Below are 26,236 nucleotides of genomic sequence, written 5' to 3'. Positions count from 1 at the left end.
TCTTAGCTTTAATATATCGACTTCATGAAAAACTTATTACGTATCCTAGCCATTGGAACTGAGCTTTATTCTTTCCTCCAGCACTTGCATGCCCGTTTCAATGGGGAATGGGGATTGGTTGTTGGAATACTGAATAGGGCAACATCCTTCCATTTATTATACTCCTTATGTTAGGGATGATTTGCTAATAAAGTCTACGTGTTTTAAAGTTAATTGCAAAAATTTGTCGGGTCGGGCCTGGTTCCGATCTTCAAACAACTTTCAGTGGTAGTTGGCCCCACCCACCACTTCATCTTGTCACTCGCGCTGCAGGACCCTGATGATGTGACGTAATCGGCCTGGCCCCGCTGAAATTTTGTTTGGAGGGGCAGCACCGAAGCGAAAGCTACACCCAAAGCTGCTGCCAGGGAAAAGCAAACCAGCCAAGACAGCAACCAAACGAAAAGCAGCATCTTCCCCCCCGGACCCAAGACCTGCGCCGGAGCTTTCGAGGACAAAAACCCCGACCGCCACGCCAGCAGCAGCGAGCGCGATGGCGCAGAACCCCTACCTCCTGGCGGCGGACAACAGCCCCGCGCTGCTGCCCCTCCTGCGCGAGGACCCGGCGCTGGCGGCGCGGCAGGACGAGCACGGCTACAGCCTCGTGCACGCGGCCGCGTCGTACAACCACCTCGACCTGCTGCGGGCCCTGGTGCGCGAGCTGGCCGTGCCCGTCGACCTGCGCGACGAGGACGGCGAGACGGCCCTGTTCGTCGTCGAGACGGTCGCGGCCGCGCGCGCGCTCGTCGAGGAGCTGGGGCTCGACCCGGCCCTGAGGGGCGACGACGGCCTCACGGCCCGTCAGAAGCTCGAGGCCGACGACGAGTTCCCAGACGTCGTCGAGTACCTGAGGCGCAAGGAGGCCGGCACAAACGGCGTCGCGAACGGGGAGTCTGCCGGCGCCGGCGGCAGCAGCAGCAGCAGCAGCAGCAGCAGCGCCGGTCTGCCTCAACCACCCGAGGGCTTGTCCGTCACCATGGGCACCATGCCGGATCCCGAGACCGAGGACGTCCCGCCACCGAACCCGGAGCTCAGGCGGAGGATAGAGGAGCTCGCGACACGAGAGGACCTGAGCCCGGCCGAGAGCCAGGCCCAGCTGCGCCAGCTAGTCGAGGAGGTTCTCGCCGGACAGGGTCTGGCCGAGGAGCGCAGCGTGCGGCCACGACAGGGCGAGTGATGGGGACAGCCATCCCTACACAACACGAGGCAAATGAACAAGGAGAATGAACGGATTGGAACATCAGATGGTCAAGCCGTCTAGGTCAGGGCTCTCATTGATGGACGTTGCGAATACCAAAAAGGGGGTATAAAGTAGGGAGCCAAACGGACTGGAGATAATCCCGCAGAAAAAGGAACGTCCGAACGGGGAGCCAAAAGTTTCCGGTGACCCATTCACTCGTGGCTCTTGACTTCCCATTGCAGATACTCCCCAGGGGCTCCAGGCGGGCGCATAACGGTCAGCTCGGGTCCGCCGTTGGCTAGGCCCCTGGAGGAAGCGTCGAATGCGCCGAGGCTGAGCGCGAACCAGGCGCGGGACGGCACGGCTGAGAGCGCGTCGATGAAGAGGCCTCGCGCCCACTCGGCGGGGAGCAGGCCGCGCCACGTCAGCTTACAGAGGGTGTCTGCCTTGGTGCCTTCAGGCAGGTTGTCGTCCGGGACGCGGTACAGGCTCAGGTACGGGTCTACGTCGTCGTCGGGCGCGACGCGAGGGCTACACAGGCGGATCAACGACAGCCACTCGTACGTCTCTGTTGCGAACCGCTCGGACTCTTCCCTATCACCCAGAGCCGATGTGTCCGGGCTTGGTTTGAGCGAGGGGACGAGCGCTGAAATCGACTGGACTATGCCCGGCGACGAGGTGAATGTGGTGGGGAAATGGGCAGCCAGAGGATCAGGGTCAGGGGCTTGGACATCAAATGTCAGTTTCCGGGCGTGGGCTAGCAGGGTGGCGCGGCGAGATGGACTTACTTTTTGATAGATTACAAAATAGCCAGGCCACTGGGAAGTTGATCGCGTTCTTGGTGGCGTATACAAGCCTGTCGAATCCCTTCTTCCCCGGGAAGGCGTATGGTGCGCAGAGGTCGTATTCGACAACTGAACATTCTCGTGTTAGTCAGGGACAGTTGGGTGTCGGCCGTAGCCACCGAGAAAGGAACTAGTGCGTACTCCATCTTGGCTTGGAGCACCTGTCACCCTTGACACCATGAGTCTCACCCACCATACCGGCGCGTTCATATGTCTCCTTGTCGAGGAACATGGTGAGCTTGCCTAATACAGGCAGTGTCAGTGACTTCAGGGGACCAAAGAGAGTCCACCTCTAATGTGGGCCACAGTACCTGCTTTGATGGTGAAGACGTTATCCTGACCCGGTCTACCTTCTGACAACATCAAGATGTTACCTAGAGGACGGCGGTTCGCCTCCTGATTAGTCTGGCCTGCCCATAATGAGGACTAGGGTGGAACAGCGTACCGGTCTTGATATACCTAACCAAGAAATCCTTCTCGATCACCTGGCCAAGCGTCATGACCACCCGCTTGAACTGAGGCGATTGCTTCCCATCGAGGGCTTGCTCCTTGAATGCCTTGAAAGCATCCTGCGGTAGAACAAGATCGACCTGAAAATTCGCGTCAGTTGGGCGAGGCCAGGAGCTGCGTGCTTATAAAAGGCGGGCGGCGCACCTGGTGTATAAAGTCCCTAGCCGCCAGCGCCGTCCATGGCTTTCCCTTTGACGGGGGCTGCTTCGTATCGACATGCGGCATCATCCCGTAGCTGAAGTAGCATTTTGGTGTCTGGTACACCGTTTTCTGGTCCCTCAAGGGTAGCATGGCGAGACTGCGTCTTGTTGGTTAGGGAGACGTTGTGAAGGTCGCACAGAGGCGCTGAGCGATGTAGGAAGCAGAATGCCTGTCAAAATTGAAGGTTCGATTGGCGGCTGGTTGAATATCCACAGGGGCGGAGATCGAGTCGTGGCCGCACACTGCCGTGTGTTTAGCGACTCACTGGGGGGGTTGGTGCCTGAGTTTTAGCGCATCACGTGCGGTAAAAAGCCCCGTTCACCCCTAGCGTGGGCGTGGGCGCAGGACTTGCCGACTCTAGACGCTAAAAAAAATCTCGATTTGGTGTCACCGCAGACCGAAGGCACTCAATGTGTCAGCATCCCAGTCCCACACATCACAGAGTCCACCCCGCGGGGCTCACATACATCCCACGCAGACCTGCTTCGTGGATTTTATACCAGTCTCGCTCAGTCTTGAGACAACCAGTGGCATTAAACAAATATCCTTATCGGTCGGCGCCCAACACACTGGAGGCGCCATCAAGGGCTCATTTTACGCTCCCAGTGGATCCTGGTGAGAGGGCATTCAGACGTCCCAAGATGGAATTCCTCCTGCGTTTTGGCGGGGTCCACGAAACCTTCCGCCTCGCCGAGATCCAGGCCTTGGCCATCGTCGAAGGTGTGAAGATGGAGGTGGTTTTGTACGATCCAGATGTATGTCCCAACACTGTGGCAGCCTAGCAACCGCCAGTCTCGCGCCTTCGTGCTTTCCCCTTGATATCTTGCACCGTATCTAAGCCGAGCCTGTCTCCTGACGACGGCAGCGACACCCGAACCGGCCCCTGACCCCCTTTCTCTCTCTCTCTCTCTCTCCCGACCCTACTAGTCCCCCTTCTGCATCCTCAAGATGGATTCCCCGGCCGCCGCGGCCGCCCTGATCCGGCGCTCGGTGCTGAGCCAGAGCATCCACGAGCTCTGGGGCCGCGGCGACACCTACGACGAGCTGCACGCCTCTGTGCGGTCCGACTCGGCGCACCTGTGGCCCGCGCACGCCGCGGCCTCGTGGCGCTTCAACGTCGACTCGTACCGGGGCGCGCGGACCCAAGGCAAGATCGTCGACATCATCAACAGCTTCTCGTACCTGCCGCTCGCCGGGCCCATCCGCATGCGCGGCGCCGACACGGAGCTCGTCGTGCTCGAGCACTGGGCCGACTGCGCCGTGCCCTTGGGGCTCGAGCTTCCCGAGCGCCTGTACCTGGGCCGCGTGCTCGCCTCCAGCCCGCGAGCCGACCTGCTGGCCCGCTTCGACCTCAAGCGGCGGCGCTACATCAGCACCACCAGCATGGACAGCGAGCTCGCCCTCGTGACGGCAAACATCGCCCTCGCGGGGCCGGGCCGCCTGTTCTACGACCCCTTCGTCGGCACCGGCAGCTTCCCCGTCGCGGCCGCCCAGTGGGGCGCCCTGGCCTGGGGCAGCGACATTGACGGCCGCGCTGTCCGCGGCGACGAGCAAGGCGACACCGGCAGGACCCTGCGGGGCAACTTTGCACAGTACGGCCTGCTGGCCGGCCTCGCCGACACCTTTAGTGCCGACATCACCAACTCCCCCATTAGGCGGTGCCCCCTGGGTAGCGCCGGCGCCGGCACTCGGTGGAACAGGCGGTGGCTGGACGGCATCGTGTGCGATCCGCCGTATGGCGTACGCGAGGGGCTGCGGGTTCTCGGAGTCCGAAATGACGAAAAGCAGGCGCACGTCGTCAAGGCGGGCATGGAGATGTACAAGTAAGTTATTCTTATCTTTCTTATCACCCCTGCTGCTGCTGCTGCTTCTTCTTCTTCTTCTTCTGCTTTGCCTGTCCGCTTTATGACTGGCGGTCCGAGTTGCTAATACCCGTTGCATTTGTAACAGAGACCTGGATTTTATCCCACCCAAAAAGCCATATAGCTTTCTGGCGATGCTGGACGACCTGCTGACCTTCGCGGCCGAAACGCTGGTCGACGACGGCCGGCTCGCCTTCTGGATGCCGACTGCGAACGACGAGCTGCTGGAGCTGGCCGTACCGACGCACCCCTGCATGGAGCTGGTAACGGTTTGCGTGCAGACCTTCAACAAATGTATATCTTGTACTCCCCAACACACCTTTAAAGCAACAACCTTGGCCAGAGTGCTTAACTTGCCGGGTCTACGCCGACGAGTGTTTTCTCCTATCGAAGCGCTATTCGGAAGGACATGTTCTAATGCAAGGTATCCCGCTTTCTATTTAGGGTCGAGACGCTTGATTGCATACCGCAGGATACCAGACGATCTGGTAGATGCCGTGGCGCTGTGTGAGGCCTTGGAGAGGCGCGCGGCCAGAGAGAGCGAGGGCAGGACGGCGGACGAGCTGAACCCGTTCAGGAGAGGCTACTTTACAAAGTTCAAGACTGACGACATCGAGCGGACACCGTCAGCCACCCATTAGGAAAAAAAGACAACCCAAATAAAATAAACGAAGAACAGGGGAGAACGCCTCACAGAAAGCTCACCACCGGCTTCGGCAAGCCCAACAAATGGTGCGAGAGCAGCTCCAGCGCCCGCCCGGTTTTGTGAAAAGATATCCAGGCGTCCCATATAAGAATTCCATGTTGCTGTAAGACCTCCCAATGCTATGTACCTCCAAAAAAAAAAAAAAAGACCAAACGGAACCAGCCTAGGCCTGGCTTTAATGATTGAAAGAGTAAAATGAGATGGAAGCTCCCAATGCCAGCAGTGAGGAAAGGGGCCGACGGGAGGGCGGCGAAGCCAACACAACCAACCGCTCGTGGAACACTCACACGTAAAGAAAAGAAAGACCCGAAATGTGCTGTTGTTGCCGTTCTGATCCCCGTGTATATCCAATGCTACAGCCTCCGGCCAGCATCCGTTCCTTCATGCCGTCATCATCTCGCATGGCATGTACATGGCCCAGCGCAACCATGGGAGCGCCACGGACAGCCAGGGCCCATCTTACGACTCCGAGCGCCCCATGAATCGAATCGCCCCAGGAGGTCTCCAAAGTGTGTCCCCATTGGCCCTGAACCTAGGCAGCAAGTGGCGGCGAATGTCTCGTACATCATCTCCCACCCCTCTCGTGAGAGGTGGCCTTTGTGTCGCCTAGCCCATGATCGCAGTCGTCGTGCTGTGTGTTTGTGGACAAACATCCACCGCCGCATTACCGGAATTCCAGGGCACCGTAGCAACCCCTGTCTTCTACGTGTTTGAGCTCGAGCTGCTGGAACCTGTTTTTCTCCCGTATTAGAACCAGGGCTGGAACAGGAACTGGGCCAAGTCGCACCGGGCCGGCACAAAGCCTCGGGAAAACTTACTTCTCGCTCTTGCTATGGAAGTAGATTCCGGTAACGTCGCCTCTTATCTGGTTGAAGCAGATGTAGTAGAATCCTTCGAAGCTGGCGCCGTTAATAGTGCGGACACGGTGGTCGGGCACGAGGAAGTGCTCCTTCCAGCGCATAAAGATGTGCTCGCGCTGCGCAACATCCTTGATGACGGCGCCCGCGCCGCCCTTTTTCACAGCCTTGGCCAGCGGCTGGAAGGCGGCAAACTTGGACCAGTGTGTCAGGTCCGTCTTGTCATTAGCGCCCCAGGACTCGTTCTTGGTTATGAAGGAGTACTTGGAGCCGATTATCTCTCCCTCGAAGTATGTCGTCAGCGTCGGGTGGTCTTCGGTCAAACCTAGCGTTCGTTGAACCCTCTACGTCAGCGACTGCGTTCTCGAGGCATAGGCAAAAAAAAATCCCCACGCCGTAAAGAAGCCTAAATCGGCCATGTCTGTGTTACCTTGGATGCGCAGGTACCCGCAGAGAAACGACTCCCTCAGGTCCACGTGCTTGATCTCAACCTGTACATCATAAACTTGACGCTCGGACTGCTGCGTCCCGTAGAACTTGCTGCCCGGGCGCAGGTATGAAGACGGCGTCGTCGGAATTATCTGTGCGTGGTGCATGAAACGATCAGCAAGAGGGTCGGGACGGACGGGCCTGTGCGCTTAGCCTAGCCTAGCCTGCGGCAGGAGCAGCTAAGGCGAATTGCGGGATAGCCGGGGTGCCTCTGCAAGAGGTTGGAACGTACCCTTAATTGGGAGAAGACGTGCCCTGCTACCGAGGTGTCGTATTCCCAGTCGACTAGCATATAATCATCCTCCCCGACCTCGTCTTGCGCCTTTCGTCTTCCTCGTAGTGAGCCGGGCGCGTCGGCAGCCCGCCGCCTCCTCGAGCTGGACCCGTAGGATCGCGAGACCAGCACTCCGTCCTGGTGTGAAAGTGCACCCGAACCGCTTATGGCGACTTCACCATCGACGGCGCCGTCTAGCCTCGCCATGTCTTCTTGCAGCTGTTCAGCAGCTTTGAGCGCATCGTCATCCTCCTCAGTAGTCATGGAGGTCTCGGCTGTCTCCTCACGGCCGAGCGACGATGAGGGTCCATCCACATCGCTGCTTGAGGTCGGGCGGGATTCTGGAGACTGAGGCGACTCGAGTGATTCGGGCGACTCGGCGGCGAGCAGCCCAGTAGACACTGGGAGGCCGACTATGATCTGCGAAGTGCTGTTGCTGTAGGGCGGTGGTGGGAGGGGGTGCCAGCTTGACGGCGACGGAGGCTGCGTGTCTTGCTGGTCATCGGGACACGTCGATGCGAAGGGGTGTGGACGCGGGTCGGGGGTGTGAGAGGACGATGGCGTGGGCATGGCTGTCAGGTCCGGCAACGAGGCGTCGCCGGTGGGAGGGCGCTCGAGATGCGGGAAGGGCGTTCGAGGCTTGGCTAGATCGTGGCCAGCGGGAGGACGGAAATTATTCAAACGCGGAGGCTCCCTCCGAGCTGGGGTGGGTGTCTGGGGTGCTAAAGCGAATCGGGCCGGGCCGCAACGCTCGCGACGGATACAGCCAGCGGCGTCTAGTGGTGGGCTCAATGGGCGGCGGCTCGGTATGATGTCGCCGCGGGCGTGGTCGGGGCGTTTGGCAGGGCAGCAAAGGCGTCAATGGGATCTGAGAGATTCGGCAGCGGAAGCTGAATGGTGTCAGGGCTCGAGCGGCAAATCGAATCGGCACGAGGGCGGCAGCGTCGAGGGCACGGATATTGACAGCCCAAAGGGGAGGGGCGTGGGCGTGAGCGTCTTTCGCAGGTGGCTTTTCAAATCGGCACAATCGCGTTTGATTAGCATGGATGGGTTGGGGCGGCCAAGCGCGATGACGGGGGACTCTGGGGTGGTGATTTGATGGCGCCCAATGGACAACGGGTCAATAGACAACGGCTGGGGTGCTGCGTGACATACAGGACCCCGGATCTCAACTAGAACCAGTTGGGCCGTGCGGCTGCGAGCACGTGCGGCGGTTTACCGGCTGCTTTATCCCGTCGACTTGACCGTCTTTCCTCCTGGTTTTCGTCCCCTTCTTCCGCTTCGCCGTGGCGGGCTATTCCTGCAGGTGATTGATTCAATCGGGCCCGAATCGAGTCGTCGGCGATGGGCAGCAGTTGGAGACAGGGGTGACCCAGACGGATGGGAACGGTGCAAACAATTGGGACGGGACAACCAACAGGCCAACGACTCGGCCAAGGTTAAAAATACGTGTGGTGAGGTTATAGGAGGACAAGAGGGTGGTGCCAAAATAGGGGAGCAAATGCCAGGTAGAATATTACAAGGACGAGCTGTCACAGCAGGTTGGTATGTAGGATGACGATGAAGACCAGGCGGTCGGGGAGAACAAGCGCGGAGGAAGAAGCAAGTGATGCTGGGCAACGGCGTCAAGTTCCAAGCATCCACCCCAGCGCTGGCTTGGGGAGGTGGGGAGGTTTCCAAGCCACCACCAGAGCTAGCCTTCCGCTTCCAACGTCGTGGATCGGCAATCCTTGCTCGGGTGCAAACTGAGACACTCGACTGGATTAAACGAAAGCGTCCGCTGCTCCAATCCGTTTTCAATCTCCTACAGCTGACCTCACCAAACGAATCTAATATGCTCGACAATCCCAAGCTGCAATATCCATCGCACTCATCGGGGCTCGACAGCTTGGGTACCTACTAGGTAGTATCTAGGTACCCTGCCGTCGCTTACCGCCCCTCCAAGAGCCAATCCCTTTCCTCAAACTGGAAGGTGGCCGGACAGAGCTGTAGGCTAGGTACGCTTTTCCTGCTTGTTTGGAGCAGAGCCTAGCCCTGGGGAATCGCCATCTTGACTATCAGACCTCACAGTCGATGTAGGTTCTAGAATCGCGACTTCTCAATTAACCCTAGTTCGCTCAACCGCCGCCTGTCGTCATCTGCCCCGACAAAAGCAAGCCTGCGAGCCTATCTAGAAAGTGGTGGGTTCAAGGGGCGCCACGCCGATTTTGGTGCAAAAGCCTATGCAGCAACCGATGCATGGCAGCCAGGAGCTGTAATTGGTCCGAGTCTCACTCTCGTGCATGCCGCCTTCAACCCTGCTGGCCGCGTGGGCGGCAGCTCCGTGTGGTCGTCCCAACTTCGTTGAAAAGCATGTCACGAAGAGTGGTCAATCCCGATTCTCAAACACGCCATAGCTTGTCTCTGGATGCCGGTATATTGGGCTGCTCCGAGATTATGCGACACCCGCCATATGTACCGTGTTTTTGCAACTAGGATTGTAGGCTAGCAGGTCGGGGGGAGAGGGAGAGAATGGAAAGTTGAGGAAAGAGCCGCCCATCATCAGCATCAGCCACCCTGAAGTGGCCTTGGGCTAGTTTTCGTATGAGACAACGATCCGAGCTAGTCTCGGTCAGCCGTCTTGCTCCGATATCATCCAAATGTGCCTAGCCTAGAGGAGCGGCCAACACAAGATAGACCTTTTGAGGTGCTTCCATTCCCTGGACTCGGAGCGCGCAAAGAGCTTCAAAGGTCTTAGTTCAGCGTCGACGGTCGCTAGGATTCCATAAAGACAACATACACGCCGATTACGCACCTGTGCCGGTACTTCATCGCTCTTTCCCTTGCCACCCGTGATGAAGAAAGAGGGTATCGCAACAACTGCACTATTCCATGCCAACATGTCCCCACAAATGCGCAAGGCTTCAAGATATAGGCTTGATCTTGAAATGAAGGGCGATAAGACTGAAGACAAGAGCCTTCAAATCCTGTACGAGGTAGTAAAACACTCTCAGCCCTTCGGGGTCTGCGGATTCGTTGACGTCAACGAGCGACCCGATTTTGGCAGTCTATAAGACATGTCAGTTACTGCCACTCCGAAATCGACGGCGAGCGGCACCGGCCATGCCAGATCATCGACACATACCTCAAAAGATATATGATCGTTTCCGATCTTGATCTCCAGCTCCTGCTTGCCATCCTTGTTCTTGGGTGGCCACTTCTTGTCATCTTCCCTACACAGCCGCCAGATTAGCAACTGTGCTATCTTCAGCGAGCGAGCGCGCCGAGTTGGCGTGAGGGGCTGAGCGCACTTCAGGATCTCACTGAGTTTGACAATCCTCTTGATCTCGTCGATAACGACAGAGCTGACGCTCACTAGGGCGGCAGGAAAGCTGGCTGTCAGCTCGCATCTCCCCTAAAGAAGCATGCGACCGCCAATGGGATCGCCATCGAGAATCCAGCCTATGCGACAAACATACTCTCTTTCCTGATTAAACTGTCATTCCGGTAGTTCGAGTTGTTTGCGTAGCGGGCAATCGCGCTTCGCCCGTCACCAACCACCCTGAAGTCAAACTCTAGCGTAAGGGTTTAGAGCATGTCGAGACGAGAAGGGCGTTGCGCCGTGGGGGAGAGGAGGACTAGTTAGGAGTCGTACCCAGAAACTCGTGGCCGAAGCGGCCAGAGTGGCCAGAGCTATGAAATCGACAATTGATCAGCAACCAGCAGCTTTACGCGGGCGGGGGATCTGAGCATGGGATACTAACTAGTAGCGCAGGTAAAATTGCTCGTTGATAGAAGCCATCTTGCCGTGCCGTGACGTGGTGAGAATGTCGCGTCTCGTCTTTGGGCGTTCGCAGAGCTCCAAGCAATTGACTGGGATGGACCAACAGGTGGGGCAGGGGAAGACCGCCGGGCTGGAGCACCGCGGCGGGATGGAGGGGAATGCGTGGGTCTCTCGTGCCTGGTGGGGCACCGACTCAGCTGTGGGAGCTTAGAACCTGAGCGGAAAGGGTTTTTCCTCGCCGTGAGTTTTGGAGCAAAGTATCGATCGCAGACTGGGGCCGCCAAAAGTACCTATCCCTGCACGTGACGGCCCTCCACTTGCTGCCACTTGTCCCACCGCGATGCGCAAAAGGAGGCCCCATGCAGCGCTGGCCAGATCTCCTGGACTCGGGCTGGTGAGACGATCCATTTATCCAACAGCATAGCTGCCAACCACCAAGACTGGGTAATGCCAGGCCTGCCGCTCTCGCTCTCCCTGTGCAAGAAACTAATTCGGACTCTGGCGGTGGCCGCGCTACCGCGCAATTGAGTCTTGCCTACAGCACTGGCAACAGGAGGAGCTTTCCTTGCCAGCCCTCCACCGCATATTAAACAACGAGGGCCCCAACGGCTCGACCCTCGCCAGCTTCGCAACCAAGCTCCCGTTGCCTAGGCTAGCCGCCTCCACCCTCGCCCAAGATGTCGGGCTTTCTCGAGAACGCGTACAGCCTGGTGCACCAGGACAATGCCGCCGACGTGCCCTCGCTTAACGACCTGCGCACGCAGCTGGAGAAGGGCACTGATGAGGGCAAGGTCGGCACCATGAAGCGCATCCTGACCGTCATGCTCAACGGCGACCCCATGCCGTCCCTGCTCATGCACATCATCCGCTTCGTCATGCCGTCCAAGTCCAAGCCGCTGAAGAAGCTGCTGTACTTCTACTACGAGATCTGTCCCAAGCTGGACGCCCAAGGGAAGCTGAAGCAGGAGATGATTTTGGTTTGGTAAGGCTCACCGCGCAACGGAGGAAGGCCTGTACAGGCTCTACAGGCATTTCATGCCGTCTATATATCCTAGTCGTTGCTGACCTGGCCCTGGCGTCTATCAGCAACGGCATCCGTAACGATCTGCAACACCCCAACGAATACATCCGAGGCAACACGCTCCGCTTCTTGTGCAAGCTGCGGGAAGCCGAGCTCATCGAGCCACTCCTCTCCTCCGCCAGGTCGTGTCTCGAGCACAGGCACGCATACGTGCGCAAGAACGCCGTCTTCGCCGTCGCCTCCATCTACCAACATTCGCCTTCTCTCATCCCCGACGCCGCAGAACTAATCTCCACTTTCCTCGAGGGCGAGAACGATCCGACCTGCAAGAGGAACGCATTCGCCGCTCTGTCATCCATAAATCACGATGCTGCTCTTGCCTACCTCAGCACCGTATTCGACGGTATCCCCAACGCCGAGGAGCTTTTGCAGCTGGTGGAGCTTGAGTTCATCAGGAAAGATGCTGTCCAGAACTCCCAGAACAAGGTAGGAGTGTATACCGCACACCGTGGCCAGGGACGGCCGTCGTTAAGAGGTGGTGCTAACATTTGCAGGCCCGGTATCTGCGGTTAATTTTCGACCTTTTGGAAGCCGGTGCTTCCACTGTAGTTTACGAAGCCGCCTCATCGTTGACGGCGCTCACCAGCAACCCCGTCGCCGTCAAGGCCGCCGCCACCAAGTTCATCGAGCTCAGTATAAAGGAGGCAGACAACAACGTCAAGCTCATTGTGCTGGATCGTGTGGACAGGCTCAGGAAGAACAACGATGGTATCCTAGACGACCTCGTCATGGAGATCCTACGTGTTTTGTCCAGCCCCGACATCGATGTACGGCGGAAAGCACTGGGCATTGCCCTGGACATGGTTTCGAGCAAGAACGTCGAGGAGGTTGTGCTGCTGCTTAAGAAGGAACTGTCCAAGACGGTCGACCAGGAGTACGAGAAGAACACCGAGTACCGCCAACTCCTGATCCATTCCATCCACCAGTGTGCCATCAAGTTCTCCGAGGTTGCCGCCAGCGTAGTGGAGCTTCTGATGGACTTCATCGCCGACTTCAACAACGCATCCGCCGTCGACGTCATCAACTTCGTCAAGGAGGTAGTGGAAAAGTTCCCCACGCTCCGCCCTTCGATCGTCTCGAGGCTCGTCGACACCTTGGCCGAGGTTCGCGCCGGCAAGATTTACCGTGGAATCCTCTGGATTATCGGAGAGTACTCGCTGGAGGACAAGGACATTAGAGACGCCTGGAAGAGGATCCGCGCTAGCCTGGGGGAGATACCGATTCTAGCATCGGAGCAGAGATTGCTGGACAACGTTGATGGAGAAGAGGAGAAGGACAAGGACCAGGTCAACGGCCACAACAAGGCCGCGGCTCCAACAGGTTCGAGGAAAGTGCTGGCCGATGGTACATACGCAACCGAAACGGCCCTTACCAGCCAGTCGGCGGCCGCCGCAAAGCTCGAGGCGGTTAAGGCGGCACAGAAGCCCCCGCTGCGCCAACTTATCCTGGATGGCGACTACTACCTAGCAACGGTGCTTTCGGGCACGCTAACCAAGCTGGTTATGCGCTACTCAGAAATCTTTCCCGGCCACGAACGCACCAACGCGCTGCGAGCCGAGGCCATGCTGATCATGATCTCCATCATCCGCGTGGGCCAGTCGCAGTTTGTCAAGGCTCCGATCGACGAGGACTCGGTCGACCGCATAATGAGCTGCGTGCGCAGCCTGGCCGAGTTTTCGCAGCGCAAGGAGCTGGAGAAGGTGTACCTTGAGGACAGCAAGAAGGCTTTCCGTGCCATGGTGGCGGTTGAGGAGAAGAAGCGGGCGGCGAAGGAGGCGGTGGAGCGGGCCAAGACGGCCGTCCAGGTCGACGACGTCGTCTCCATCCGGCAACTCAGCAAGAAGAACGCGGGCGATGGGGCCGACCTGATCGAGGCGGACCTGGAGCGCGCCACGGGCGGAGACGCGAGTGCAGCCGAGGACCTTAGCAGCAAGCTGAGTCGAGTCGTGCAGCTCACGGGCTTCTCGGATCCCGTGTACGCCGAGGCCTATGTCAAGGTGCACCAGTTCGACATTGTGCTGGATGTCCTGCTGGTCAACCAGACTACCGAGACGCTGCAGAACCTGTCAGTTGAGTTCGCTACCCTCGGGGACCTCAAGGTGGTGGAGCGGCCGACGACACAGAACCTGGGCCCGCACGACTTCCACAACGTTCAGTGCACCATCAAGGTCTCATCGACAGACACAGGCGTCATATTCGGTAACGTCGTCTATGACGGCGCACACAGCACCGACACCAACGTCGTCATACTGAGCGACGTCCATGTGGACATTATGGACTACATCCAGCCTGCCACGTGCACCGAGACGCAGTTCAGGACCATGTGGACTGAGTTCGAATGGGAGAACAAGGTCAACATCAACAGCAAGGTCAAGACGCTTAGGGGTTTCCTTGACGAGCTGATGCGTGCCACCAACATGAACTGCCTGACCCCCGAGGCCGGACTCAAGGGCGACTGCCAGTTCCTGAGCGCGAACCTGTACGCCAGGAGTGTCTTTGGTATGTACCCCTGGAGACTCTTTTGCGCACTTTCTCCTTATATATTGCTCCCCAACCCCCATCTTCCAAACACCCTTTGACTGACGTTTTGTTTGTTGCAGGCGAGGATGCACTGGCCAATCTCAGCATCGAGAAGGAGGGTGACGATGGTCCCATCACGGGCTTTGTCCGGATACGCAGTCGCTCACAGGGCCTGGCTCTCAGTCTAGGGTCCCTGAAGGGACTGAACAAGATCGGAACTACCTCTTGAGCCGAGGATGGTATTCTGAATCCTACCTTCGAGTCCGATACGACGGCCTGAGTGAATTTTTTTCAGCCACGTGGTACCATGACCGCCCCCGCCATGCGTACTGGGGCCGGGTTTACGCCTGTCTCGGGAGGTTTTATCTAGTGTCAGGAAAGACTTTAGAGGCGCCGAGTATGGTGACGGATAGCAGCTGTCGAGGAGGGGATATCAAGCCGATGTCAAGGAGAATCCTGTAAACATCGCGTTTGTGCAAGGGAAAACGCAAGGTGTTGCAACGATCCTAGAATTCCCTACCTAGCAGCAGGGTTTTTACTTATGGGCCGGGTGGGATTTTGGTCCTGGAGGTCCTGGAGACAGACAGAAACGGAGTCGAGACTACGGCATGCGAAAAATCAATGGTTTGTCTTCTTCTTCTTAAACAGTAACGACGGAATGCCTTTTTTCTCTCTAGCGCGGTGGGGATTGTCACTTGCTATGCAAGATCGCAAGCTCCGCGTCGTGGCGCCATTGCATATGCAGGAGTCTGAACACGACGACTTGCATTGGTGAAAATGAGGTCAAAAAATATAAATTCATTATACACTACATGTCATTATATAACAAAAAAAAAGAAAAGACACCAAAAAAAAAGGCGCGTAGTCCGCTCGGAATGCCACACATGACAAGAGAAGGGGTCGTGAGAGGGCAAAAAGAGTGTGAAGAAAAAGAATACAAAGATCATGGCCTCGTAGAGGTCCAGAGGAGTGACAGAGGCAACGGGGGTGATGGGAGCGCTGAGTGGCCCTGACAGGCTATGTGCAGTGGACGAGATGTCCTGGCTGTTGTCGGAACAATTGGATTGTGAAGCGCTAGCAAGTACAAAGGGTACGGCGACGAGACTCCAGAACGCTCCAATGTGTGGTGTGGTGCCAAGAGAGCACACAATAGCTCGCCGGACGCCGCCCAAGAGTAGGCGGCAGTCCAACGAAGGGCCATCTCGGGCCCTTTGGAGGAGTCTGGTGGTGGTGGCGGTGGTGGTCATCAGGCTATGTGGAGATGGGAGGCTAGAGCGCTTCAGAACCATAAGCGCGCTGCTCTGTTGACTAGACTGCAGTGCTCGCCAACCATGCAGCAGAAAAGCCAGGACAAATTCAGGGATCCCGCCAACGCCCTTTCCCCAACACCTCTTTCTCACTCGTGATGAGCTGCCAAGGAGAGGTCAAGTCTCTCACGAGCAGGGGTGAAGTCCATGCTGAGAAAAACAGTGCGAGGGAGTCCCCTGGTGTCAGTAGCCATCTTTCGCCGGCCCCGTCGACTTCGTGTGGCGACCAAAAAGAACGGCGTTCCAGTATCCGCATACACACCAAGCTATATCAACACGGGTATCCGGAGAAAGAATGGGGGTATCCTGCTAGTGATGTCAACCAGCGGGCGCGTCGAGGCCCCGTGCACAACTTCTCCAGGTGTTAAACTTGGACAGACGTGCGCGCGCTAGGGGGTGGTGTGGAAGACCAGCGCATTGAGCACGTGGCCCTCGGTCCAACCCTGCGCGACCAGCGAAGGGTGGTCGCGGAGGATCCTGCCGAGGTACGCTATGCGGACACGAGAGTTGTTCGGCAGCTAGGTCACAATGGTTAGCTTGAAACATGACATGCACGAGACAAGAGACGCAGTGCGTGCTCTGGTAGGTAAGGGGCTTGACAGGTGCTCACCCTAGCCTCGTCAACAATCTTCCGCGCCAGGCTCTTGACGCTTTCGCTCTTCCCAATCGTCACCACGACGTCGCGCGCGTTCTCGCTAAGCCGGCACCGCACGCTGATGGTCTCCTCCGGGACGGCGGGGGCGACACCCTTGCCCTTCTCGCCGCGCCGCCGGCCGTGCGCGGCGTTGTCATCGTCCTCGTCATCGTCATCGGCGGGGCTGCTAGCGGCCACGTAGACGTTGCGCTTAGCATCGCTAACGAGCACGTCGTCTTCGTCGTCGTCGTCGTCCCCATCCTCATCCTCCTCCTCGTCCGTTGCCGGCGGTAGGTCCTCGGCGTCGACGGCGTTGAGGGGGTCCGAGACGACCCACTCTGGGAGGGAGTAATAGTTCCCCAGCGCGTCGTAGACCCCCTGCGCCAGGTCGCCCGACGGCAGCGTGATCTCGGCGGCGCTGAGGATGCTCTGCGCCGTGGCCAGCGCCTCGTCCTGGTCCTGGTTCGGCTGTATGGGGCTGGTGACGGGCCGGTCGCGGTGGTGGCCACCACTGCTACTGCTGATAGCTGCGGCTGCGGCGCCCGCTGTTGCCGTCGCCGCCCCCGCCGCAGATGACGGCTGCTGCTGCTGCGGCGATGTGGCAGGGGAGATTGCCGAGGCGGTCGGTGGAGGGGCCGACTCCCAGAGCACCTCCAAGGCGGCGCGGACGGTCTGCCATATCTCCACGCGGCCAGTGACGCGCGTGTCGAAGAAGTCGGCGCGCTCGCGAGCGAGGGCTTGGCGGGTCCATATGTGATCTCGGGAGACCCATCGGTGGCGGCGGAGGGGCTTGTTTATGTGCTGCGAGAGCGGCTGCTGGCTATGGCGGTGGCGCCGTCGTTGCTGCTGCTGCTGCTGCTGCTGCTCCTGCTGCTGGCGATCTGGACTTTCCTGCTGCTGTTGTGTCTGTCGAGGGGAGGCGGAGGAGGCGACGCCAGACGCGGCGCCAGAGGGGCCGGCGCTGGAGCGGGTGAGGACGCGCGGGGCCGACGGGTTCGGAGGCTGGTTGATAGCGCTGGCCGAGGCCGAGGCGGCAGCGTCGCCGCCGGGGTAGGGGGAGTTGGGCCCCGTCGGGCGGGAGAGGCAGCAGCCCTAGAGCGGGATCAAACGGCGGCGGGAATTAGCTTCCAACATGGGCTCGGGCAGCCAAGAAGCCGTGTAGGCCACAGCCGAGGTTCAATCGGCGGCGGCACGCAAGACAGCCCCCCTGGCGGGGATGAAACCGCGGCCGAACCTACCATGGTCAATTATTAAAGGCGAGGAGATTGTCGTCAGATATCGGGCATAATTCGTACGAGGGGGAGGGTATATCGCAAACCACCGAGAACGCAGAAAAAGAAAAAAAGAACAAGCCGGAAAAATGAAATCAAAGGGAAAAGGTAGGTACAGTAATGACGAGCAGCGACCGAATTCGGGCCAAGGTCAATCGAGCAATGTCCAAAGAAGCGACGCAAAGCAAAAATAAAAATAAAAAGAATAAAGACAAGGTTCAATTCCCAAAACGGAGCCGCCCACCCCTCGTTCATTCACGACGCAGCACAGGCGGGTTTCGCGGAGGGGAGGCTGGATCTGGGGCATGTCCCCCTCGTCGAGCGCGGCGGCAGCAGCACAAGCGAGCGAGCGAGGATGGAGAAGCGCTTTCTGCGCCCTGGACGTTGGGAGGGAGGGGGCGCTGCGGCTTCAACGGGCAGGGGCGGCGCATGGGGCCAAAACCAACCGGGGGGGTTGGATGGTGGTCGATGGTCGACGCGCCCTGCACCTACACCTTTTTTATTTCCCCTAGACCTACTTACGCCTGCCTGCTTTACACCGTCCGACGTACGTGAGGCGAATGGGCTTGCAACAGACAAGTGCGCTGACTGGACTCGGTGGTAGCCGCATGCAATGATCTCACACCAAGGAGCCCTGGCCGACGTTTCTTGCCAATGTCGTGCGCAAAATCTCGAATCTCGTTTATTGATGGAACCCTGTCTGGCCTCGGCCTTGCTCACGTGACTAATACCGTTTCGGTTAGTGACCAGCCCCCCTGCTTCCTAGAACGATGAGACTTTGGCCTGAGGAAGAAGAATAGGCAGCAATCTCTAAACAAAGTCGTTTCAAAAGATATTAACAAAGTCACAACTTTCAACAACGGAGTTCCACTGATACAAAGATATTTCTGACCAGTAGCTGCATGAGCACCAACTAGAACGGGCGTAATTATTGTTGCAAGCTGCGCTGTTGGCTTACTTGCCAGTGTCTTGTCAGGATGAAAACACAGCTTGCGTTCTCGACAACTGGCTCGACTGGCCTGCTAGCATGCTAACCACCACATGCCCTTGTCCTTTATTACCAAAGCCAGCCCCTACACTTGTTAGATCCGCACAGACACTTTGTGTGGCCGTCCGTCTTGGACGCCTTATCAATGTCAACACCGTCAACGTAATCAAATGTCAGCTCTTCCCCTTTGGGGATGTCGCGTATTGCAAACAGAGCCAGGTCGTGCATGTGCTTGTCCGCGTGATCACCCACACGCGCAAATATGCGCATGTTGGGGTCGCAACTGTGGTTGATAAACCGGGATGGGCCTATACGTTTTGCGTGTTTGTCGAGTGTCTATCAGCCAGGATTTTTCTCGCTTATCCGCAGCCTCGGGTGCGATTGCAAAGCATTGATGAACAGTCCGGGGCCGCTTACCGCTCATGTCCTCACCATCAACCTCGAGAGGCGGCCCTGTCAGCCGCGGATCTGGAGAGTTCTCGTCGATGAACTTGTCTAGTCCGAATAGATATATGTCCTTCTTCCGGGCGTTTGTGGCCTCGTTACGACGACGGTCGGCTTCATCGGACGTGATGACCTCGCCGAGGTACGTGTCCACAAACTGGCCGCACTTGATGTCGATAACTGAGCGGACGCCTATGCGTTTTCGACCCATGTTATTAATGTTGGTTGGTTTTGATCAGCTACCGTGCCGCGCTCAACATGGAACCGTCAAAGTACATACCCCAGCCTCTGTCATCGGTGCGGAAAATCTGCAGCGGCACCATCCGGCCCCTCTCAACCACGCGGTTGGGACAGTCTGGCCCGCAGCTGCAGCCCTCGTGGCACTCATAAATCGGCTGCCTGCTCTGCAGCCGACTCTTCTTGAGAAGGCCGGCCTTGGGCCCGGTGGAGTAGTAGGAAAAGAGCGTCTTTTCCGACGCGCCGGAGCCTTTGCCGTCCTCGTAGTCATCGCTGTCACTGACCTCATCGTCGACCTCTTCGAGGCACTGGCAACCTCCTTTCATGCAGTCCTGGGGGTTGGCGCACTCGCAACCGCTGCGGAAGCTAGCCTCTGCGCGCGAGACGCCTGGCCCCAGGTGGTTCTCGGAAATGAACTTGAACTTCTGCGGAAGCGTCTGAAGGTCATCGGTGTCATTGACTATCGAGATGGGGTACAGAGCGTGCTTCTCGAAAGAGCGCAGCTGACACCAGTGGCACTTTCGGACCTCCCGGGACCTGTTTGTGACTGCGGGCTGGTCGGGAAGTTAGCCGGCTATGGATGTGTGGTTTTTGGGCTCGGTACCGCCCGTAGACACTTGTTTTTGTGCAGCTTGATGAGTGAACTCACATCTTGGCCACCGTGGTGGAAGAAGTGGCGCCTCAGGGAGTTCTCCATTTTGTCGCAGGTTGCTGATACTTCTGGATTGTTATTTTCGGCGTATATATGAAATGAGGCCTAGGAGATTGTTCATAGGTAGGTAGATACCAGGTAGACGAGAGCAGATGTTGGCCGCCGAGAGGACAGGATGAATCGCGTGCTACTGGAGAAAAAAAAGCCCACCAATGCGTCAGGCAGAAAATACGGCTTCCCGATACCAGGTGCCTAGATGACCGAAAGCAGGCGTGTTTGGCTGCAGATTACCTGAACGCAAACGGTTCTACACTCACTCGTGAGCCGCAGTCGCGTGTCTGCGTCTTTGCGGGCCTGAGGCGCGTTGACGTCGAACCAGACTTTTGTGCATGACGTGAGGGGAGGGGCACCTACCAGCCCCACCCCCAGACCTTTTGGAGCTAGACGCAGCATCTTGCTACCAAATTACCAAAGCGTATATTTACCGAGTACTATGAGTGTTCGGATAAGTCCCTTCGGTGGCGGTGGCGGGGGCGACATCTTCTGCTGCGACAGTTGCACATGGCCGCCGCGGGGCCTCCCATCGTCCCATATGGGCAAGGAGAGCACGAGACTGACGGGGCCAGTGCAGACAAATTAAGCCGCGGTTTCGATAAATGTCAAGAAAGGTGGCGTGAAAGCTGCCAAGGCTGAAGGCGTTCGTCGCAAAGTATTTTTAGGGAAACATATCGATTATTGGGTGACGCATTGTTGATCTAGAAGGGTTTGCGGGTTTGTCTCTAACCAGCTGCAACAGCCAGCTGCAACAACCACGAAGCTTGGCCATCGGCTACTTGTTCCTACGACATGTGGACATGGAGAATGGAGCGAATGACCGCCCCGGCACAGTCCGAGCCGAACAGGACAAAATAAGAAGAAAAATTCAGCCTTTTGGCCTCAATGGTCAGAGCCAGTATCTCGGCTAGAGGTATTGTTGGATCGCCGTAGGCGTCCCGTCGGAGCCCCTGACTGGGACTGAAGGGTCCTCGGCCAGACGTCGAGTGGCTAATTTAGAATGTGTTGGCCCAGGACGGCCCCCAGGATGGAGGGTGGCGTGGGTGAGACAGCGGCCAAAGAAGTAAACGTTTTGTGGGTCCTGGGTCAGACCCAATCGACTGGCTCAGAAGACGTGTTTGGGGGGTGTCGCGCTTTTGTGTAGCGATGTGAGCGATAGCATCTATCCTCGTCTCTCGTCGCTGCCCGCCACACCTAGAACCTGTTGGTGGCATTTAGGGTGCCATCCAGAACGGTTATCTGCCGGCGTTGCACCCACGCACCCTCGCCCGCCTGTGGCAGCGATGCTACTGTTGCGCTGTAGACTGCACTGCACACAGTAGCAGTGTCATCTGGGGTGTGTGGGGTGTGGTGGTTGGTGGCTGGCTCGCATCGAAATGAGAGGGCGGAGAGTGCTGGGGTAACCTTGTGATGGGTTGGTCTGACGCGCGCCGTCACGAAGCACAAGTCCATGCCCGCAGGGAGGGACTGAGGGCTGACGGGCAGAGAGCCGCGGTCAGTCCTAGCCAAGCATTGCGAGCGCTTGGGCCTGCTCCGCTTGGATTCCTGCGTTCGTCCCGGGCCAGTATTAGCCATCGCTACCGCTACCGTTGTTTGCCGGCCGCCGCATCTGTGAGCAAGCGCGTCATCGGATCCAGGCCCCGTCCAGGGCTGCAAATAGATATATAAACAAACCTGGCTGTTCTCGGCCTGCATCTCAGGCGGGCTACCCAGCTTCGCTTCTCAGTCCTTGGTATCCTGTCGCCGCCAATCGAACAGTGCCACAGCGCCGCTCTGAGCTCCTATTCGCCGGGCGAAGCCAGGGGCCCAGACCGCACAGCCTCTCAGCCCACAACCAACACGACTAGACAGATCTTGCATCCTTCTGCGACCAGCCGTCGTGGCCTAAGATCGAGGTCGAGGGGATTGTCAACAGAACAAACAACAACAGAAAAAGCAAGTCCATAATCATCATCATCACCATTAACAACCTCTCCGTCGTGCCGCCCCAGCGAGGTTTGGGACGTCGGAAGAGTGACAGCCGCGCAGACGGATTGGGAATCAATTGGTCGAGCCAGGGGCAACATTAAACCCCGGGATAATTATTGATAATTCTTCTGGAGCTCGCGTCCGGATTGCTCGCATTCAAAGGCAAGCAGACAGGGCCAGCCCAGTAAGTCAAACCCCACTCGCGATGCAAGGAAATAGGCCATCTCCCCACCCCCTCGCCGCCCTGCGCCTCTCCAGCCGCCCGCCTGTCAAAGCGGGCGCCAGCGGGCTCAGGCTGGCCAGCCCAGACGCAAGGTTACCTGTACCTAAGCGTCCAGAGGAGCCCGTATGTGCACATGTGTAATCTCCCTTCTGACAAGATGCACACTCAGTGGTCGTGAGCGTTTTTCCCAGTTTCTTCCTTCTCTTTTAACTCGCCCGAGTTCGCTTCCGGAAGCGAAAACAACAAAGTACGGGTTCGCTGCACCGACCGATTACCACATTTATGCCAGGAGCCCGCATGACATAACAGTTAAATCACAACCCACAACTCACACTCCCCGACGCCGATCACACTCACTCGCCGACCCGCCATACCAAGTGCCGCGCTCCGTCCAGTGCTGCCCCTTTTTCTCGATTTCCGCCTGCTTGACGCCAGAGCCATCTGTTGACCCGGACGCTCGCGCATTGAAACCAGCGACCAGGGAGCGTGGAGTCGTGGGCTGTTCCCCAGAGTCGGAACGGAATCTGCAACCGAGTCCCAGGCTTTGGATTCGAATCGGTGCTTTGGTGGTGCTTTGACGATAGCAGACCGACGGGCTGCACAGCCAGGTCGGCCTTCGAAGGCACCATGTGGGATAGGTTCCGAGGGGCCGTCCCCCAGAAGCTGGGACGTTCCCACCAGCAACGTCGAGACTCAAGACAGCAACAGCAGCAGCAGCAGTCACAGCAGTATGGGGACGTCTTCACGGGCGGGGGAGTAGTGGGTGTCAACGGGGGGTACAGCTGCTCCGTCCAGGGCGGTCCAGCAGCGCGGCGCCCGCCGCGAGAGTTCACCGACCAAAGGGCGCAGTGTTACCCGTAAGTGCCGTTTTGCCTTTCTTTTTATTTCTTATCAAAGCCAGGGTCTTCTAGAAGTTAGTCCTTTATTCGGGATTCGCGGAGGCTCCTGTCAAGCCCAACTGGGACGACTCGGCCTGGGCAGCCCCGGCCCATACCTGCGACAGGGGCGGGGCACGCCATATCTCCCAAACACGGGATAATTGCCCCAGGATCGGTCGCTCTGCGCGTCCCAGTCCCAGAGGAAGGGCTCGTTGGCGAGTTGCGCCAAACACGCCCAGAGAAAGAGAGATTTGCTTCTCCTCCTCGCTCCGAGCGTCTCGACTAATCCATCTCCTGTATCACCACCAACAGCCACGAGCAGTCCGCATTTCCCCCAGACCAACCGCTCCGGAATCCGAACCGAGACTCGGCCCAACTCGATCCGCCAACAGACGCTCGATTCCGCCCTGCATCGTCCATCTACTCGTCCCAGCCGAGTCCAATCCAGACCAACTTCGCCCCTGCCGCTCCCAACAGGGTTTACACCTTCCAAGAGTCCATCGACGTCTCTCCGCCGAGCTCACCAGAACCGTTTACACCGAATGCGAATGGGTAAGTGCGACAGCCCCTTGCGCGTCCCTACGCACGTCATGTCATGTGTCCAGAATGCACCTGCAGAGTTTGTGGCCGAAAGCAATGAGGCAGGCGCGCATGTTCAATGCAGAGAAGGCACACGAGGTTCGGGAAGAAGGTCCGAGTCTCCTTCACTTCCCCCGACCTGGAGCAAAAGGAATGAGCTCCAGTCCGGTGTGCTTTGTCTGCAGCACAGCGCCTGACGTCGTGCTCGAGTGGCCGTTTTGGCTTTTGCATAACTGCGCGCATGCCGTCGCGCTACTTTGCGCTTTGACGGACAAAGCACCACCCGCGCAAAGCCCCTTGCCCTGAGCGGTGCCGACCATGCCGACCTGGAAGATGCTGATGAAGCGGCTCCGCAGAACGTACCATCCAGTGCCCGACATAAGCCCGATCGACGAGGACGAAGAGCCCTACGACGAGATGCTGCGACAGCAAGGGGCCGCGGGCCAGCGGCAGGCGTCGCGCGGCAACATCGCCTCGTTGCGCCGCGAGCGCCGCCAGAAGCAGGATGCCGCAACCGGCGCAGCCCTGCGGGAATCCAGGTCGCGCGAGCAGATGAACACCCTACAGCCTCCCCAGCCGCGTAGCGTCTCGGCATCGAGGAGAGGCTACGCGGGCGGCGAGGTGCGCTGGGACCCGTCAACGGGGGAGCTGACGTCGAGCGAAAAGGGCCGGCCGAGCCAAGTGAAGCCGGCCGAATACGCCAAGGGACTGGGCCACAGTCCCGAGTCGGATAGGGTCGGGCGTGGCACTAGCGCGAGCCCCGAGGGCTCGTCTCCGTTTGGGCAGCGCCTGCGGAGGATTGCGCCGCCGGGCTTCGTGACGAAGGGAGCGGAAAGGAAGGTGTCTGCAGGAGGAGAGATGAGCCCGTCGGCTCGACGACTGTCGCCATCGCCATCGCCGTCGCCGTCGCCGCGGCATGCGTCGTCGCCCATGTCGGCCACGGCCTACGACCCCGCAGCAGGCGCCTTCACGACGGAGCGTCCGCCGTGGAAGGGCGCCAGTGGTCGGACGGCGCTGGTCGCCCCAGTGCACGACAACCCAGAAACGGCCCCGCTCAACATTCCTCGCAAGCGGGGGCCCAAGAGCCCAGCGACGGGCAGCGCTGTGGGCGCTCTGGCCAGTCCTCCTGCAAGTCCGCTCGGAGCTGAAACTCAGCCTCAGTCGCTAGAATCGACAGCTCGCCAGGCCGCACCTTCGTCCCAACACCTGGCCAACAGCGCTATCGCTGGCTACCCGAGCCCCCCGTTTTCGGGGCCCGAGGCCGGTTTTCAATCTGGACCTGAAACAACAAATCTCCAGACCGCGGCCCTGGGCACCCAGAGCCCTTCAGTCATATCCCCCACGTCTGCCATTCGGCGGAAGCCGGCTCCCACAACAACCCAGTCACATCAAGCCCAGGACAGTGTCACCTCAACTTCGTCAGAGGGTGACCCCTACAACTACAAGAACTACACAGCGGCCAATCCGCCCTCGGCTCCGATGTCAAACGACACCACTGGCGCCGACAGTCTGGGAGTGCCCGACGGCTGGATTCAACCACCCTCTCGGTTCTCCGTCTCAACTTACGCAACCTCGGCCAACGCCGCACCACGCCCATCAGCCGACGGTTACTATGACTACAACGACGACGACGACGACGACGAAGGGTACCACGGTGATTCCCACGCCACCCTGACGGGCTGGAATCACAGGTCGGGCACCGATCCAACAGCCATCACGGCCGGCACGACCAAGCAGGAGAGCGTCATGGACCGTAGGAGGCCCAAGCTCCGAGAGAGTGGAGGCAGCTCGCTGGCAGGTGACCAGGACCCCGTCGTCATCAGCCTCAAGGACGCGCAGTGGTCGACTGGCGCACACAGGAAGCCGCTCGGGCCGGGTGCGGGCAACGGCAGCGCCAGCAGGGCGAGCAGCGGCAGCGAGGGCGACAAGACGCCGACGGGCCCTCCTAATCTCCTCCACCACCAGCACCACCACCGGCCCGAGTCCATCATGTCGACGGCCGGGTCCATCTACAAGCCGCTGCCGCCGGCGCCGCCCGAGGCGTCGGCGGTGGACCGGGTGGACACCATCAACGCGCGGCTGCTGGCGCTGGCGAACCGGCGCATCAACATATCGCGGTCCGTCAAGCAGATGACGGAGCTGATGCCGACGGACAACATCATGGCGTCGGCCGAGGTGCTGCACAAGCGCGAGGTGGAGAGGCGCAAGGTGGACGCGCTCCGCGCCGAGCTGGCCGAGGTGCAGTGCGAGGAGTACGAGCTCGGCATCAAGCTGCACCGCGCCTATAAGCGCATCGACCGCGAGGCGCACTACGAGCCCACGACGCTGTGGGTGAGGCGCGTCACGGGCTGATTTGGAGGCGGGTGGGGGTTATTGTTTCCGCTGGCTTGGTTTGGTTTGGTTTTGGCTTTGTTGGGCAGGCATTTGCATTGCATTGGACGGCGTCGCTGTTTGGCCCGACTGTCATCTCTCATAATAGGCCGGTTCTGTCAGATAAATCACATGTCGTCTCCGCTGTAAATATCATGTCCAAGAACACATTTTGTGTCCCTCCCTGTCTGTGTTCCCTCCCACAAAGTTCGACCCCACCATCGCGGGATCGCGATGACACCCAACTCCTGGCTCGGCCCGCGCTCCGTATGTACGTAGGGTCCATGCGGGCGAGGGAGTTCCC

General features: G+C 58.7%; 10 protein-coding genes across 10 annotated transcripts; 4 read left to right on the top strand and 6 right to left on the bottom strand.

The window, feature by feature from the left end:
• Window positions 1–346: 346 nt before the first annotated feature.
• Window positions 347–2,256, top strand: GGTG_05973 (hypothetical protein). The gene has a single exon (XM_009223785.1). The coding sequence runs from the start codon at window positions 533–535 to the stop codon at window positions 1,214–1,216; it is 684 nt and encodes a 227-aa protein (XP_009222049.1). The 5' UTR covers window positions 347–532; the 3' UTR covers window positions 1,217–2,256.
• Window positions 1,285–2,975, bottom strand: GGTG_05972 (hypothetical protein). Its single transcript, XM_009223784.1, has 6 exons — window positions 2,719–2,975; window positions 2,510–2,654; window positions 2,376–2,438; window positions 2,206–2,307; window positions 2,008–2,133; window positions 1,285–1,943 (listed from the first exon to the last, which is right to left on the bottom strand). The coding sequence occupies exons 1-6, from the start codon at window positions 2,863–2,865 to the stop codon at window positions 1,432–1,434; spliced, it is 1,095 nt and encodes a 364-aa protein (XP_009222048.1). The 5' UTR covers window positions 2,866–2,975; the 3' UTR covers window positions 1,285–1,431.
• A 192-nt stretch (window positions 2,976–3,167) lies between these two features.
• GGTG_05971 (hypothetical protein) lies at window positions 3,168–5,734 on the top strand. The gene is made up of 3 exons (XM_009223783.1): window positions 3,168–4,598; window positions 4,726–4,931; window positions 5,082–5,734. Exons 1-3 carry the CDS (start codon window positions 3,724–3,726, stop codon window positions 5,276–5,278), a joined length of 1,278 nt encoding a protein of 425 aa, XP_009222047.1. The 5' UTR covers window positions 3,168–3,723; the 3' UTR covers window positions 5,279–5,734.
• GGTG_05970 (hypothetical protein) lies at window positions 4,947–8,600 on the bottom strand. The gene is made up of 4 exons (XM_009223782.1): window positions 6,922–8,600; window positions 6,631–6,781; window positions 6,162–6,525; window positions 4,947–6,074 (listed from the first exon to the last, which is right to left on the bottom strand). The coding sequence occupies exons 1-4, from the start codon at window positions 7,531–7,533 to the stop codon at window positions 6,008–6,010; spliced, it is 1,194 nt and encodes a 397-aa protein (XP_009222046.1). The 5' UTR covers window positions 7,534–8,600; the 3' UTR covers window positions 4,947–6,007.
• Window positions 8,601–9,043: 443 nt separating this feature from the next.
• On the bottom strand, window positions 9,044–10,830 carry GGTG_05969 (mago nashi like 2 protein). The gene is made up of 7 exons (XM_009223781.1): window positions 10,707–10,830; window positions 10,598–10,635; window positions 10,422–10,517; window positions 10,254–10,317; window positions 10,088–10,175; window positions 9,758–10,010; window positions 9,044–9,685 (listed from the first exon to the last, which is right to left on the bottom strand). The coding sequence occupies exons 1-6, from the start codon at window positions 10,742–10,744 to the stop codon at window positions 9,867–9,869; spliced, it is 468 nt and encodes a 155-aa protein (XP_009222045.1). The 5' UTR covers window positions 10,745–10,830; the 3' UTR covers window positions 9,044–9,685; window positions 9,758–9,866.
• Window positions 10,831–11,073: 243 nt separating this feature from the next.
• On the top strand, window positions 11,074–15,268 carry GGTG_05968 (coatomer subunit beta). The gene is made up of 4 exons (XM_009223780.1): window positions 11,074–11,708; window positions 11,813–12,233; window positions 12,302–14,306; window positions 14,408–15,268. Exons 1-4 carry the CDS (start codon window positions 11,404–11,406, stop codon window positions 14,554–14,556), a joined length of 2,880 nt encoding a protein of 959 aa, XP_009222044.1. The 5' UTR covers window positions 11,074–11,403; the 3' UTR covers window positions 14,557–15,268.
• Window positions 15,090–18,063, bottom strand: GGTG_05967 (hypothetical protein). Its single transcript, XM_009223779.1, has 3 exons — window positions 17,507–18,063; window positions 16,245–17,360; window positions 15,090–16,152 (listed from the first exon to the last, which is right to left on the bottom strand). Exons 1-3 carry the CDS (start codon window positions 17,507–17,509, stop codon window positions 16,024–16,026), a joined length of 1,248 nt encoding a protein of 415 aa, XP_009222043.1. The 5' UTR covers window positions 17,510–18,063; the 3' UTR covers window positions 15,090–16,023.
• Window positions 18,064–18,271: 208 nt separating this feature from the next.
• GGTG_05966 (histone-lysine N-methyltransferase) lies at window positions 18,272–20,230 on the bottom strand. The gene is made up of 4 exons (XM_009223778.1): window positions 19,858–20,230; window positions 19,252–19,762; window positions 18,945–19,163; window positions 18,272–18,835 (listed from the first exon to the last, which is right to left on the bottom strand). Exons 1-4 carry the CDS (start codon window positions 19,903–19,905, stop codon window positions 18,597–18,599), a joined length of 1,017 nt encoding a protein of 338 aa, XP_009222042.1. The 5' UTR covers window positions 19,906–20,230; the 3' UTR covers window positions 18,272–18,596.
• Window positions 20,231–21,108: 878 nt separating this feature from the next.
• Window positions 21,109–21,609, bottom strand: GGTG_05965 (hypothetical protein; the record flags this gene model as incomplete). The annotated part of the gene is made up of 2 exons (XM_009223777.1): window positions 21,109–21,459; window positions 21,589–21,609. 2 exons carry the CDS (start codon window positions 21,607–21,609, stop codon window positions 21,109–21,111), a joined length of 372 nt encoding a protein of 123 aa, XP_009222041.1.
• Window positions 21,610–22,154: 545 nt separating this feature from the next.
• On the top strand, window positions 22,155–26,167 carry GGTG_05964 (hypothetical protein). Its single transcript, XM_009223776.1, has 3 exons — window positions 22,155–22,962; window positions 23,296–23,535; window positions 23,919–26,167. Exons 1-3 carry the CDS (start codon window positions 22,733–22,735, stop codon window positions 25,912–25,914), a joined length of 2,466 nt encoding a protein of 821 aa, XP_009222040.1. The 5' UTR covers window positions 22,155–22,732; the 3' UTR covers window positions 25,915–26,167.
• Window positions 26,168–26,236: the final 69 nt, after the last annotated feature.

The sequence above is a fragment of the Gaeumannomyces tritici genome, assembly GCF_000145635.1.
Source record: "Gaeumannomyces tritici R3-111a-1 unplaced genomic scaffold supercont2.3, whole genome shotgun sequence".
Classification (NCBI taxonomy): domain Eukaryota; kingdom Fungi; phylum Ascomycota; class Sordariomycetes; order Magnaporthales; family Magnaporthaceae; genus Gaeumannomyces; species Gaeumannomyces tritici.
Note: the sequence above shows the minus strand (reverse complement) of the source record. Positions and strands in the feature narration are given on the sequence as shown.

What these genes read in the sequence shown, in the direction of transcription:
- GGTG_05973 (XM_009223785.1), top strand. Translation starts at nt 533, where the DNA reads ATGGCGCAGAACCCCTACCTCCTGGCGGCGGACAACAGCCCCGCGCTG.
- GGTG_05972 (XM_009223784.1), bottom strand. Translation starts at nt 2,865, where the DNA reads ATGCTACCCTTGAGGGACCAGAAAACGGTGTACCAGACACCAAAATGC. An exon ending in CGTCTTCACCATCAAAGCAG is followed by an intron (nt 2,308 to 2,375) that starts GTACTGTGGCCC and finishes TGCCTGTATTAG; the next exon opens with GCAAGCTCACCATGTTCCTC. An exon ending in ATTTTGTAATCTATCAAAAA is followed by an intron (nt 1,944 to 2,007) that starts GTAAGTCCATCT and finishes TTGATGTCCAAG; the next exon opens with CCCCTGACCCTGATCCTCTG.
- GGTG_05971 (XM_009223783.1), top strand. Translation starts at nt 3,724, where the DNA reads ATGGATTCCCCGGCCGCCGCGGCCGCCCTGATCCGGCGCTCGGTGCTG. An exon ending in GCGGGCATGGAGATGTACAA is followed by an intron (nt 4,599 to 4,725) that starts GTAAGTTATTCT and finishes CATTTGTAACAG; the next exon opens with AGACCTGGATTTTATCCCAC. An exon ending in CGTGCAGACCTTCAACAAAT is followed by an intron (nt 4,932 to 5,081) that starts GTATATCTTGTA and finishes CTTTCTATTTAG; the next exon opens with GGTCGAGACGCTTGATTGCA.
- GGTG_05970 (XM_009223782.1), bottom strand. Translation starts at nt 7,533, where the DNA reads ATGCCCACGCCATCGTCCTCTCACACCCCCGACCCGCGTCCACACCCC. An exon ending in ACGTCTTCTCCCAATTAAGG is followed by an intron (nt 6,782 to 6,921) that starts GTACGTTCCAAC and finishes CACCACGCACAG; the next exon opens with ATAATTCCGACGACGCCGTC. An exon ending in TTCCATAGCAAGAGCGAGAA is followed by an intron (nt 6,075 to 6,161) that starts GTAAGTTTTCCC and finishes GGAGAAAAACAG; the next exon opens with GTTCCAGCAGCTCGAGCTCA.
- GGTG_05969 (XM_009223781.1), bottom strand. Translation starts at nt 10,744, where the DNA reads ATGGCTTCTATCAACGAGCAATTTTACCTGCGCTACTA. An exon ending in CAATTTTACCTGCGCTACTA is followed by an intron (nt 10,636 to 10,706) that starts GTTAGTATCCCA and finishes TCGATTTCATAG; the next exon opens with CTCTGGCCACTCTGGCCGCT. An exon ending in AAACTCAGTGAGATCCTGAA is followed by an intron (nt 10,176 to 10,253) that starts GTGCGCTCAGCC and finishes GCGGCTGTGTAG; the next exon opens with GGAAGATGACAAGAAGTGGC.
- GGTG_05968 (XM_009223780.1), top strand. Translation starts at nt 11,404, where the DNA reads ATGTCGGGCTTTCTCGAGAACGCGTACAGCCTGGTGCACCAGGACAAT. An exon ending in CAGGAGATGATTTTGGTTTG is followed by an intron (nt 11,709 to 11,812) that starts GTAAGGCTCACC and finishes GGCGTCTATCAG; the next exon opens with CAACGGCATCCGTAACGATC. An exon ending in GTACGCCAGGAGTGTCTTTG is followed by an intron (nt 14,307 to 14,407) that starts GTATGTACCCCT and finishes TGTTTGTTGCAG; the next exon opens with GCGAGGATGCACTGGCCAAT.
- GGTG_05967 (XM_009223779.1), bottom strand. An exon ending in AGATTGTTGACGAGGCTAGG is followed by an intron (nt 16,153 to 16,244) that starts GTGAGCACCTGT and finishes ATTGTGACCTAG; the next exon opens with CTGCCGAACAACTCTCGTGT.
- GGTG_05966 (XM_009223778.1), bottom strand. Translation starts at nt 19,905, where the DNA reads ATGGAGAACTCCCTGAGGCGCCACTTCTTCCACCACGGTGGCCAAGAT. An exon ending in CACCGATGACAGAGGCTGGG is followed by an intron (nt 19,164 to 19,251) that starts GTATGTACTTTG and finishes GAAAACGCATAG; the next exon opens with GCGTCCGCTCAGTTATCGAC. An exon ending in TGATGGTGAGGACATGAGCG is followed by an intron (nt 18,836 to 18,944) that starts GTAAGCGGCCCC and finishes CAAAACGTATAG; the next exon opens with GCCCATCCCGGTTTATCAAC.
- GGTG_05964 (XM_009223776.1), top strand. Translation starts at nt 22,733, where the DNA reads ATGTGGGATAGGTTCCGAGGGGCCGTCCCCCAGAAGCTGGGACGTTCC. An exon ending in CAAAGGGCGCAGTGTTACCC is followed by an intron (nt 22,963 to 23,295) that starts GTAAGTGCCGTT and finishes CACCACCAACAG; the next exon opens with CCACGAGCAGTCCGCATTTC. An exon ending in TTTACACCGAATGCGAATGG is followed by an intron (nt 23,536 to 23,918) that starts GTAAGTGCGACA and finishes GCGGCTCCGCAG; the next exon opens with AACGTACCATCCAGTGCCCG.